The sequence below is a fragment of the Ambystoma mexicanum genome, chromosome 3q (genome assembly GCF_040938575.1).
Source record: "Ambystoma mexicanum isolate Mex_15411 chromosome 3q, UKY_AmexF1_1, whole genome shotgun sequence".
In the NCBI taxonomy this organism is placed as follows: domain Eukaryota; kingdom Metazoa; phylum Chordata; class Amphibia; order Caudata; family Ambystomatidae; genus Ambystoma; species Ambystoma mexicanum.
The window spans coordinates 1047023211-1047037085 of NC_090926.1; the positions used below are offsets into that span (position 1 = coordinate 1047023211).

General features: G+C 46.7%; 1 protein-coding gene across 1 annotated transcript in view; it reads left to right on the top strand.

Moving 5' to 3' along the window:
* The window catches only part of DNAH17 (dynein axonemal heavy chain 17), an 8024690-nt gene that overhangs the window by 3564793 nt on the left and 4446022 nt on the right, over window positions 1–13875 (top strand). The window contains exon 32 of the mRNA XM_069655242.1: window positions 1701–1808. Within this exon, the coding sequence (XP_069511343.1) occupies window positions 1701–1808 (108 nt within the window). The remainder of the gene's footprint in view (window positions 1–1700; window positions 1809–13875) is intronic.

The following is a 13875-nucleotide window of genomic DNA, read 5'->3' on the forward strand; positions in this document are numbered from 1 at the left end:
TCTTAAAATCACTGAGAACAATTTTCAGACCATGAATAAAAGTATCAGAAACAGACTACCATTGCCCTAAAAACGAAAGTACTATTACTAAGAAGCTGAGCTGAGTAATGAAGATCACTGGGAGCCAGGAGCACACACTTCACTCTAGTTGCTGCAAGAACAAGTCTGATGCTTGGAGATTTAAACCGGCAGACCAGCTGACAGGCAGATGCTGGCTGGAGAGCGCAGCTTTTCCTGGTGTTGACCGAGGGTCTGTAGGGCTGGAGCGGTATCCGTGGAGCCATCCGGGATGCCGAGATGGAAGAAGGGAGCAGACTGTAAGCAGGAGTCCACTGTGATAAGGCCAGAAGCGAACTGAAGGTTTCTGTGTGTCTACAGGTACTTCCACTGAAGCCCAGAAAGACACGGAGCAGCTAAGAGGGAGCAGCAAGAGGCAGAGAAGCAGAGATGGCGAAAGGGAGCGTAAAGACGAAAGACCGCCATAGGTTTGCCACGTTAGAACCAACATATGCCAGCAAGAGCCAGTGAGTCCTCCCGAGGGAAGAGGGGACAAAGGGGCATATTGGCAAACCTGCCATTAATGTGCATGAAGCATGTGGGAGAGAGCGAACAAGTGGACATTTCTTAAAGAGGCAGAACAGAATAAGTATATGAGATTGTCAAGTTTGTGAGTGTATGCAGTACACCTGTAAGAGAAGACCTGGTAGGATAGTATACTAGACCGATTCATGTGAGGGTGAGCTGGGCTGGTGCAGGTGGAATCTGCGGTGTATAGGGGGTGGTGAGGGTTTGAGAAGCTCTGAATTGGGCTCCATCATTTCCTGATCTGACGACCGTCTTCTCGGTTTGCTGGAGGTGACTTGTGATGGACTCATATCACAAATAAAATAACATATAAAAAGTCTGGATGCAGGGGTGATAGCTCTAATCGTAGCCCAGTCAGTACGGCTTCACTGCTTGTGTTTCCCCCTCACTGGGCTAAGCAGTTCATCATGACGTTCCTACATATAAGCAATCAGTACCTCCACCTACCCCCTCTTCTTATGCAGGGCCTTTTCTAAAGTTGTCCTGGCTGTTTCAACCACGGCTACTTCAGGTTCTGTCCAGAGTGATCTTAAGACGTTTACTGCTTTTGTATGCTTTTTTTTTTCTGACATGCTCATCGTGAGTGCATACAAGATTTTCTTGACGAGCCACATAATATCAATACATAAACACCAGAAGCACACTAATTCCGCGCATTTGGCGACACTGCATTTTAAACGTAACCATCAACTGATGCTAATCTGTCACAAGTAAAGTGAACAGATATTTGGAGTTGGTGCGCATCTGATGTTTATTTGCACTTTCTCACAGAGCATTTGCTTGATCAAGGTATCACGTGTTCATCTTTTATGCACTTTTATGGACCATTGTGAACATATAACGCTTTTCTTCAAGTCATTAACCGCAGTGAATTCACACATGGTAGTCAGGACAAGCGCATCCTTTGAGTTTTCACTTCTGATGACGGTGCGCATGTTTTGGCTGGTATCGGCTGTGGTACTGTGAATGTACAGAAGAGAGCATCCCATTGACATGACTGAAGGAGCCAAGGCACGAACCGTACATGAGTTACAGTGACTAAAGCATACTTATTGAAAGGGTCCTTCTAGATGTAATGTATGCCTAAATACCTCTTCTATTTTCATTTGCAACAGGTCGCTTTAACTGGCACACAAATTTGGTGGACAACGGAGGTCGGAATAGCATTTTCCAGACTAGAGGAAGGTTACGAAAATGCAATTAAAGATTACAACAAAAAACAGGTGCATTTAGATGCTTGTCTATCCACTATATTGGACCAGATTGCGTATTTATGTCTGTGGGTCAGCTTTTGGTGTTTTAACACTGTTTTAACATTGGCCTAGTTGAATACATGATGGCACGACTATAGTTTGGAAATAGCATTCAAGCGCGTTATCTTTTTTTTTTTTAAAAAAAGTGTGTTTTATGCTGTAGGTTACTTTTAGCAACCTGTCTTGCGTGGAAGTCCTATGGGGCTGCGACTGGCTGTTTGGGTGGAAGTCCCATGGGGCACACAGCCCCACGCTGCTGCGACTGGCTGCATGGTGCCTTCCGAGTCATACAGGGGCCATGCCCTCCCTCATCCAGTTTGCCCCAAGACCACTCCCCAACTAGTGTTTGGCTTCGAGCACCCTTCCCGGACTAGACGACTGAGTCTGCCACCCCTCCTCGCACTAGTGGCCCTATCCCTCCCCCAGCTCACTTGCTCTCCAGGCACCCCCGAGCTCTTACCCAGCCTCTTGGTCCCCTTTTCTCCTGTTTCACCCTTTTCCCACTCCCCTTACCTTCACTACCCCCTGATCTGCCCCCTTGCACTTCTGTTTGCTGCACTTGCACGATCCAAATGCCACAAGGCGAAGTAGGACAGTTCATTGCTGTTTATACTCCTGTGTTTCCCCTTCCCCCTTAGTTTTGTGGCACCAGGAAACACTTTCTGCTGTATAGGCGTCATACAACTGTTCAATATTATAAATGGAAAATAAATGAAGTGTATATGGAGAAAAAATGACACACAGAGAAGGGGACAGGCGCCATCAGCCCGCGTCCGATTTTTATCACCCATACAAAATGACACATATAACGCCGTCACTCTTAAGATATACATTATGATGGAGATTGGTGTACTATATTGTGCTTCTTGTTTGTCTATAGATAAACCAATGTTTCACACATCTCATTCTGAATATTATTGAGAAGATATCTATTGGAAAGACGAGAAACAGAATTGTACATCACCAACAAAGCTCCATAGGTGAACACGCAGACCTGTATGTGGCCAACTCTGCCTCAGTTCATGCGAGGACGGGGCTGAAAGGCTGCAGAGAGTAAACCTATGCTAGGGCATGAAGGACGGCATTGCTCATAGTGGAGAATAATATGACACACTATATGTCAAGGTATCTTGGGAAGTAAAGTTAGAATAGTGCAATGGTCTTGATTGTAATCTGTGCCAGTGCCAACATTTAAAATGCTGCCAGCAGATAGGAGCCTTTCATTACTTACAGGCTTATTTTTCTGTGGGCGCTAAATGGCCAGGATGCAGGAATGTTGGCCTTCACTGGGCCAGATAACGCACCTCTAAATAAAGACACTGGAGCTGGCTGTGGTTAACCTTCCTTTATTCCCTCACTACAATCTACTGAATTTCCCTTCCCTTGGCCCTCCCCTTCCTCCCCGCCTCCCGTCCCCTCCCTTTGTCTTGTGCCCTCTTCTCCTTAAAGGAGCTGTGTTCCTTTCCCCATTTGTTTGATCAGCCGCTGGGGTTTTCGCGTGACCCGTTGGGGTCTTCCCGGTGACTCCCGAGTCTCGCCTGCTGTTGCACTCGGTGGTCTCTCGGTGTCCTCACTCTTTGGTTCAATCCTCGCTTCTTCGGTGGTCTCCGGCTGTTCTAAGTAAAGCTTCCTGAAGAACAATGCATTCCAGGTTATGTCATCTCGTTCTCCTGTGGCTGTTATCATCGGCCCTTTGATGGCTGTGACTAGAAATAGTTCTGGATTATAGCGGGAGTCTGTCTTCTTTTGCTGTCTTTGTCGCACTAGGACAGTTTCCCCCTATCGCGAGTTGTTGTTCTTTGGCTCTCCTTTTCCTGTTAGCCCATTCATTGGCCTTTCTTTTCTTCTCCGCATCCGTTTCTCGGATCTCAGGGTCTTGTTCCGGGGTGTAGTCTTCCATTTGGGGTAACCAGGTCCGTGGTCTATATCTCACCATCAGTTCCGCAGGTGTTTGCCCCGTCGCCTCATGGGGTGTACTTCGGTAACTCTGTAGCATCCTGCATTTCGCTTGTGGTTGTGGCATTTGGTCTAGTGCTGCCTTTTGTCTGGTTTGTTTTATAGTGGCCATAAATCTTTCCACCATGCCGTTGGCTTGGGGCTTGGGGCCAAAGCAGTGTGTTCTTTTGATGGTGGAAGCCTAGGTGATCGGCACGTTTTCGGAACTCATACCCTTGGAACAGGGGACCGTTGCCAGTCTTTACTGTGGCAGGGATCCCCCATTCACTGAACAGTTCATCTATCACAGGAGCTATGTGGTAGAACAATGTCGACGGTATGTGTTTGATGAGGGGAAAGCGGGAGTATTCGTCGATTGTGACAAGCAGATGTCCTCCCTCTTCAAGGGCCCATAGAAGTCCATGGCGACTCTCTGGTAGGGGTACTATCTGTAGTGGATTTGGGTTTCTTTTTGACGCTGCTTTTTGGCAGGGCTCGCAATGAGTTAGCACATCTTCGACAATGACGTCCATGTATGGGAACCATACTTGATGTCAGGATTTTCTTGGTGTTTTCGATTCCTCTGTGTGCTTCATTGGCTAGTGACATTAACGCTTTCCTAAGATCTTTTGGGGCCACTAGTCTTTTGCCTCTTAGTAGTATGCCTCTCTTTGTTGTTGCGAGTTCTGTTTGTATCTTGGCTAGCCATGCTAGGTCATTTCTATCGACCTCCCCCTCCGCAAAATGTTCCATGGGAATGTGTTTCCACTTGTTCTCGTTGGTGAGGTGTACTGCCGCTTCTATGGTGGGGTCGGCTCTGCTCTTGGTGGCAAAGGCTTTGAGTGTGATGGTGGGTGGGAGAGTGCTCGTGGCTAGATAGGAGATGTAGTGTTCAGGAGGGTGTTGTCCATTATTTCTCCAGGATGGCGGGACAACATAGTCAGCTGGGTTGGCACCCCTGTCTGGCTTGTGAATGATCTTGTAGTTGTATTCCTGGAGCCCAATGCCCCCTCTCTCGATGCATGGGGGCATTTTGGTTTTGGGGTTTCCGAAAAGTGATAGCAGAACCTGGTGGTCGATGATGAGGGTGAACCTCCTACCTATCACAAAGTGATGGAATCTTTCGCAGGCCCATACAGCCGCCAGGCTCTCACGTTCAGCTTGAGAGTAGGCTCTTTCGGTGGGTGACAAAGCTCTGCTGGCGTATGCAATGACACTGTGGTGGCTGTTGTCATTTGGGTTGGATTGGGCCGAAATGGCACCAAGGCCGACCAGACTGGCGTCGACTGTGATGTCAGTGTCCCAGTTTGGGTTGAAGTAGTCCAGTTGTTGTAGGTGGTTGGCCGTCTCCTCTTCTATGTTGTGAAACGCTTCTTGTCCCAGTCAAACGATGAGTCCTTTCAGAGTAGGTTTCTGAGGGGGTCTGTGATGGTGGCATAGTTTGGGGGGTATCGGGCGCCATCCCTAAAAATGATCACAGTTCGGCAATGCTTGTGGGGGCATGTAAGCAGGTGATGGCTTTGACTTTCTCCGGGAAGGCGGAGATGGCGTTGTTTGAGAAGATGTGGCCTCAGAAGCGTGGGCTGGTCTTGTTAATGTCGTACTTGGGGCCGTTAAGCGTGAGACTGGCGGTACGGAGAATGTTTCACACTGCCATGAGTGCCCTGTCATGTTGTTCCTGGGTGGTTCCGAAAATTAGGATGTTGTCACTGTAATTGAGGGCATTAACTTCTGGGGATATTAGCTTCCGTATTGTCTCCTGAAAGATCTCTGCTGTTGAAGAGATCCCAAAGTTGAGGCGTTTGTATCTGAACATCCCTTCATGGGTGGCGAACATGGTAATAGGTCTGGAGGCAGGGCCTATGATGAACTGGTGGTAGCCCTGATTTAGGTCTAATTTGGAAAAGTGGGCGGCCAGGTTCAGTCTTACCAGCATGTCTTCCATGGTGGGACCCTGGTGTCTTTCCCACTGGTGTTCGGAATGCGCATGTCGACACAGGCGTAACCGTCCATTGTCCTTTGGGACTACGACGAGGGGTGACACCCATGGGGTGGGTCCTTCTACCCTTTCAATGATGTTGTTCTGTAGGAGTAGTTGTAGTTCTTTCATTACTTGTGCCTGCAGAGGGAACCCGACTCTGCTGGGGTGCTGTGGTACTGGGGGGATGTTGGGATAAATGTGTAGGCTGATGAGAGTTTTTTAGCATGCCTATCCCTTTGAACAGTTTGGGAAAAAGGACTTTGAGGTTGTCAATATTGAGGGTCTGGTGGGTGACAGAGCGTATCTCTTACATGCCTGGTGGACGGCCTTGGATGACTTCTGACGGATCATAGCTGATGTCGATGAGGGCGAGAGCCCTGGCAGTTCGATAGCTGAGGAGGCACCGTCCGACGGAGGGGCTCTGTATGACGTGAATGGCGGTGGATATTGTGCGACCCCTGTGGGATAGGTTGCAGAGAAACTGCCCTTTTGAAGAGGCTGGGTTGCTCCCGACTGGAAGATGTGGGCGTGGGATTTGCACAGGGGATACGAGGCTGAAATGGAGCGGTATAGTTGGTCATTCATAACATTGACGGTGGCCCCTGTGTCCACAACAAACTGGTTTTGGGTGTCTCCCATTTGTATCTCAACTTTGGGTGCTAGGGAGTCGTCTGAGGAGGTACTGATGAGCCTCACATATTCTCTGTCATAGCCGTTGTGTAGGTAATGCAGGCTTTCTTCTGTAGAGATTGGTGGTTGGGGTGGTGGGTTCTCCTAGGGGTCGTTCGCTGGTCTGGTGATGAGGGGTGTGACAGCATCGTGCTCGAGGCCCACTGGATAGCTTTTTGGGTAAGGGTGTTCCTGGCAAGCAGAGTAGTTTGGCGGGTCGGTGTGAGGCAGATATTTGTACATGTCATATTGGTGTCTGTATGGTTCAGTGTAGAGATCCTCCATTGCTCTAATTACCTCCGGGCGCATAGAGGTGGTGGTTGGGTAATTTGTGGTCCTCTTGAAGGTCCAACCATCAACGGGTTCCCTTGGTTGTTCTGAGAGTCTTGTGAACCCTGGTGGTGGTACTGGTCGATGAAGGCCGGGGTCGGGCAGTTTCTCCCTGCACATGGCCTGAAAATGGTTTTCTTGTCCACAGTGTAAGTATCTTTGTCCAATGGCGGGGCACGGACCTCTGTGGGGGTACTCAAATCTTCACCTGTAGCACTGCCTGTCACTCTGGGGTCATTGTTGTGGGCCTCTGGGTCCTTGCCTCCTTGGAGTCCCGGGGTGTCTGAAGTATCCTGGTGGGCTCGGGCCAAGGCTGCAATGGTGTCAGACTTTCTGGGGCTCTTTATGGCTGCTGCTTGGCCATCAACCCTTTTGTATACACGTACTAGGTCAAGTATTACTTGGAGGGATAGGGGCTTTTTCAGGAGATGCTTTCGGAATAGTGATGAGGTGCACCCTTCAATTATTCTCAGGCGTATCGCTTCATCATCATTAAAGTTGGCGAAGTCACACCGCAGTATTGTCCTTTGTAGATGAATGACAAATTCCCCTATGGACTTGAGGGCAAGTTTAGTGCATGGATTGAATGCATAGCTTTCATAGTCACGGTTTGGGACAATGATGAGCTTCCCGTTGATTGCTGCTAGGGGGCGTTGGTATGTGGCTCTTTCTTGTGCTGGAATTATGCCTTTTATTTCTTTTCCTGCCAGGTTGATGAAAATGTTATTTTGTTAGGTGAGTTTTGTCCTCCATTCGAACCCAGGAAGTCCTCAGATTCCTGGACTCATTCCTCCCACCTTGTCCTTGGTCGTGGTGTGGGTTCAGGGTAAATGGGTTGGGCCGTCTCATGAGGTCGGCATGTGATGCGGGTCCTAGATCAGCTAGGGCTTTTGCCCCTGCGTCCGCCTGTGCTTGGTCAACCATGTTGGCGGGAGATATAGCAGCTCCCGCGTTTGCATTCCTTTTTTGTGCGCTGCTGGCCACGTATGTTGGGGATACTGATCCAGGTGGTGTTGGGTGGCGGTTTGTGGTTTCACTGGTGGTTAATAGGTAGTCTGGCATTGTATGTGGCAGTGCCTTTAGGGTGGCGCGTGAGGTGGGCCACGTGTATTCAGGCGGTGGACTGGGAGGCTACGCGGGTGTGCAGTCGCGTCAGGCCTCCGTGGGTGTCGGTATATGTCTTGGTGGCCTACTAGGCCTCCACGTAGGTGTGCTCTGCCTGCACAATGCACTTCATTGTTTTTGGGCTGGTAAATGCACGTGGCGCTCTGCTGAATTCTCGTTTGTGCCTGAAGGGAATATGGCGTTATTGGAGGACAGCGGAGGTTGAATGTCCCTTGTAGCACGCTGCTGAATGCGCATTGTGCGTTGTCTGCTGGGCGTATGGTTCTCATGCTAATCCGGTCGGGAGTGGCGTGCTTCGGGGTCCCCGCCCTCCTTACCGTATAGCTCCACGTGGTTAAATGTCCCGGCCGGAGCACCTTGTGCGCGCTCTTTGCCCCTTGGCGTGGCGTCTTGCTTGCCGGTGACGCGTGCGCCAGCAGTTCTCTGTCCCCTTCCTTCGGTTGGGCACGTAGTCACGTCCTGTGTCTGCCTGGTCTATTCGTTAGTGTGTCGCAGGTCGCAAGCACCTCGGTGGGTCTCCCGTGTTGTCGGGCACGCTGGGTCTTCGGCTTCCTTCACACATGCTTCTGTTGGGATGGTCACTGTGGGCAGGCAGCTCCTTCCCCCGATTGCAAGCGGGTTGCGGGCTCTTCATCTGCTGCTCTCCCCCCAGTCTCCTTTTCTGCTCGGCTTCCCGGGGTCACCGGTGTCCTCCACTTGCTGTTCTGCTATGCCCCTTGCTGCTGGGCACCCTGCGGTTGACACACTGCTGGGCTCCGTGGAGGGTCCCGTACCTGGTGTGCAACGCGGCATTCGTCTGCACTCGTCATCAGTTGTTGGCCTTCACTGGGCCAGATAATGCACCTCTAAATAAAGACACTCGAGCTGGGCTGTGGTTAACCTTCCTTTATTCCCTCACTACAATCAACTTAACCTTGGCCCTCCCCTTCTTCCCCGCCTCCCATGCCCTCCCCTTGTCCTGTGCCCTCTTCTCCTTAAGGGGGCTGTGTTCCTTTCAAGACAAAGCAGCAAGAAAATGCTCTGTCAGTTTTTGTGCATCCTTGACATTATTTACCCATAAATCTGCAGTTATTGGGCTACCACTCGATGCATTGTCTTACTCGGTGCAGGCAATCTGCACATACCTTTACATCATATAACAACATATTACAATTTTGATATGCTGGAGAGGAATGGACCCCTGCAGATTTTTCTGCTCTTTTGCATTTGAAAGAGCCAGAGGAATACAAACAGTCTGCAGTAATAGCAGCTGCCTTGCGTTTTCGTTGCACCAGCCATTACCATTGATGCTGCCGTAGGCACAGAAATCCAGAGCAAACCTGGTTTCCCGTACCTTGCACCATACCATGCAGTGAATGGTGGTTATCCATCATAAATAGTCCTGAGCGCGGAAGTGACCCAAGAGCCATTTTTTCCAGCCGATAATCCATAAAGTTCCAAATGAGCCTCCACGTGTTTCAATAAATGGATCCTAAATTAGGTAATCAGAGAGCGATAGGGTGGGGTAATTTACTGCTCACATAACACTAGAAAAATCAATAGTAATTGTAGGCACATTCAGATTCCAAGGTGATTTGGCTATTTACAAAAACAGCACAGATATCCTTACCACAGCCAGCAAAGGGTTGTCAATGTGAGGGGTAGTTCACCAAAAAGGGGAATACATTTATTTGTGCGTGTTTTGGTTTTCATTAAACCTCACACAATTTCATAACAATTATAAATTGAAATAAAATCTCAACAATTCATTATAATTTCAACATACAGAAAAATTCACAATACAAAAATTGGTATCCAAGATCAGCAACATCCTTAAAACAGCATACAAATTTCGTTCCCTTAATACTCAACATAACACAACCAATTTATAATATGAGTCCTTTGTTTTATGTAATCTTAATATCTAAAATATCACATACATATTTCAGAGTCAGTAAAAGAATTCCTTCGTACCAGCATATATTCGGATCCACACATTTGCTCTTGTCACAGCATTAACATCTTCTAGGAAGTTCTTAAAGAAATCATAGCTTTTTGACGTGTAGTTAAGTGCATTCAACAATTATGTGTTGTAAGGTTTCCTATAGCCTCAGCATTCCCACTGAAACAACAGGATAAACGACTTGATGGACCTTTAGACCTAAAACCTAACACCTCATTAATGGGTACAAAATGTAATCAAAATCGCATATACAATGTTCGTCATTTGTGACATGGACATTTTTGCAAATAATCTTTGATATATGGCTTTTCTTCCTTTGCTACAATATATATTTTCCCCTAGTCTTGCACCAATCATAATCATACATTTTTTTTGACAGCATAAGAATTGTATAGCAAGATCTTACCAGTTTGATTCAGAGTCATTAAAATGTACCTTTTGAGGTCTACGCTTATGCTATGTAATCAATTGTTGATACCTGATTATATCTTCAGCGACAAGTCTTTCATTGCTGCGTTTGGATTTAACAGACTTGAGAGGGACAAGGACAGAAGATCTAAAAAACATTTCCAACTATGCCGGTTTGGTTATATCACACAGAAAACGTCTCAATATCATCGGTAGCTGAGATTCAGCCTGAGGAAGGGAGGACCTTCGAACAAGGATCTCCAAAGGACATGTGAAAGAGCTTACCGGTCTAGACACTGTGGGCGCCTTGTATCCTCCTCAAAAGATGAACATAACCCTGACAATTACTCAAACAGGGAGAAAAGACACAGAGAGAAAGATTGACTTCAAGGTGACAAAACCTTCAGAATTACTGGAGAGCGCCTCCTGGTCTTGGCTAGCAGCAGCTTTAATGTGTGAGGACTCTGAATGCCTGAAACCCAGAAAAGAAGAACTAGAAAGGAAATCAATGTCTCTCGTTTCCTGGAACACGCAAAGGTCTTCCCACTTATTTGTAGAGGGGGAAACAAGCTGGGCCGATTCAAGAAGTCTGGTTAAAGAAAAAAACTATAATGGACCAATTTACGACTTTTTTTTAAACCTGGCAGGTTCAGCTGGGGTAGAGGGACCAATGGTGGGAAGTAAGACTTCAATAAAGTCGGAAAACAAGTTCAAAGCAACTAGGTTCATTAATCATCAATGGTTCATCCAGCAAACTACACTTACACATAAACTCGATAAAGGGAAGACACTGATATCTCTGAACAAACATCTGTCAATAATTACCTTCTACTGGAACCCAGCAAAGATCGGGACCAAGGAGATGATCGACAACACTGCAGCTGCTATAGATGTAGTTTATAACCTAGAAAAACCCTCAATAATCCTATGTAGAGACTTAAACTCGTTGTGTGTGAGGGAAAATTTTGACACTCTTAGAGAAGGCTACAATGTACGGAATGCGCAGATGCAGAGGGGGTCAAAATGGAATCTATTAATGAAGTCTTGTGACTTATATCTACTGAATGGCATTTCGAAAAGGAAAATAAATGTCACCCTACCTGGAAGCGGGGGTCGCAAAACTTGGTTATTGACTTCATGTTTGTGTCCGGAGATTGGATTGAATGTATTGCAACTTTTGAAGTAGTGGCGGGATGGGTTAGACCCCCACATAAGTTCTCTACTATCATGGAACCTGTGAATAAGAACTGCAGGTTTAAGATGACTAAGCAAGACGTACAGTCATTTATTTGACAGCTGTCCTGGGAATGAATTCACAACTTAAACATCCTGGGGTGAAATATGTCCTGTTGTTAGCCACGTATCTGGTACAAAACTCTAATACCGGAAAACCACGAGGCATCAAAATCATTATTAAAAGGAGGTTGCCATCAATAAGAGGGCCCTGAAACGAACAAATCTTTTGATAAAACGGTCCTCAGCCATATCTTCATCAGTGGACATCGAGAGACTAAAGAAAGTACATAAGAACTGGCTTCGGTGCCACAAGAAAGAAATGGTCCTGAAAGATGCACAAAAAATACTGAGAGCACTAGAGCAAAAAAAAAATCACTGAAATCTGGACCATTACTAATTCCACAGGAGTCTGTCGATACTCGCCCTTAATAATGCTGTTGCAAAGGAAGAGTGGGTTAGGTTCTTCAAGACCCCGTTTGCCGAGCAGTCTGTAATGGAGGACCAACCTCTTAATCCATCGAGCTGGAACCTGGTTTATGACCACAAGGATTGGATGGTCTTTCCAATATGACCCATAAACAGAATCCAGAACAGTGGCCTACTGTGATGGACATGATCCAGAAAAATGCTCTGGCAACACAAAACCTTCCTGTCTCATGGAAAGGTGCAAACATAATTCTGATTTTTAAGAGTGGTGACAGAGAGGACCTAAGGTACTACCGCCAGATCGCTCTGTTAGATTTGATGGGCAAACTGTATGCAACATTGTTACTACAAAGGTTAAAGTTGTGGCCACTGAATGAGGACACCAAGATCCTTTCCAGTCAGGCTTTGAAAAGGGCCTAGGGACCTCACCACCTATCTCTCTGCTTTCGCTTCTGAAGAAAAAAGCATTAAGTTGAGGTCTGGAAATCTGTGTTGCCTTTGTCGATCTAACAAAAGCCTTCAACAGCATAAATAGGAAGTGTCTATGGAGTAAATTGCTGTCATGGAACTGCCCCGTTGACTTGGTGGCACAGATAAAGACCTTGTACACAGACACCTCTATCGGAGTACGTCTTAATGCATCTGGTCTCTGGTTATCACATTCGGACAGGTTGGGGCGTTAAACAAGCATGTCCGCTAGCCACAGCCGTTTTCAGCCTCTATATTTCGGATCTGGCAAATTGTATGGAAGAACCAAGATGCTTTCCACCAAAAGTCTGGAGTGTAAAAGTCAGCCGCCTACTTTATGCAGATTACCTAGTTTTACTTGATACTACTCCTATAGGACTACAAAGGCAATGAAGACATCTGGAAGAAAACACTGTGAAAAACGACTTGCAGATTAACAAAGGGAAAGCAAAGATTCTTATACTGCAAAAAACAAGGAAAACGGACCAAGAGATTTACTTGGTGATTGGGCTCAACAAAAACCAAGCTCGTTGACTCCTTCAAATACCTGGGGGTTCAAATGATGGCGCAGACCAACCAAGCTCTAATCTTTAAGTGCAGATTTTGCGGTTTGCAGGTTTTTGCTGCAACCACTACTGCAGCAAAAGCAGGTCCAACTCTGTCCTACGGTGCAGATGTTCTGACAGCCATTCCACAAAAGAACTGGGCATTATTAGAAGGCGTATTCTGCAAAAGAGTGTTTGGCATTCCTAAATCTACACCGATCTATATTATCAGAATAGAACTGGGCCTAATCTCTTTACAAGCAGTGGTTGAATGGAAGGCTTTCACTTTGTTTGGAAAATACTCAGAAGTTTGCCCTGCCCCGATCTTTGCTGTTATAAAATCAGAGATTGATAGTGGAGCGAAGGCAACTGGGGGTGCTGTGGGACTAGGAGTGTAAAACCTTTTTTCGAAGATCTGGGTACATCCTGTGAAGATCTGTTGGCAAACCCATGCAAGGTCAAAAAGAAGTTGTGGGAAAAAGACTGGATCCTGACCTGTGAAGAGGCAAATAAATACAAATTGTTTTGGCACCTGGCAAATGAGACTCAACTTTTTGGTCAAACTGTACTCTATGTTAAGACATTTTTGGACCCTCATTACAGATCTGGTTTATGAGGACACGACTTAACCTCTGCAGTACAATGGAGGTTGTTTTCACAAGAGAGTGGTTGAGCCCAGAAATACCATCATGCAGATTTTGTAAAGACAATGGAGTCATGGAAAATCTGCAACATCTTTTGACTCGATGTCCGAAACTAACTGAAAAACCAAGAAACTACTAAACTGCCAAGTCTGTGGAGCGCTTCCCCTCTCTGACAGCAGACAAATTGTGGTTTATGTTACTGTGAGGAGAAAACATTTCTCTGACCATTGCAGCAGTAATATCCATCAAAGACTGCAAAGGACCATCACTCTGACTCTTTAAATAGATGCTGTACCAACAAATACAGGAAATCGGACCTCGAATTTTA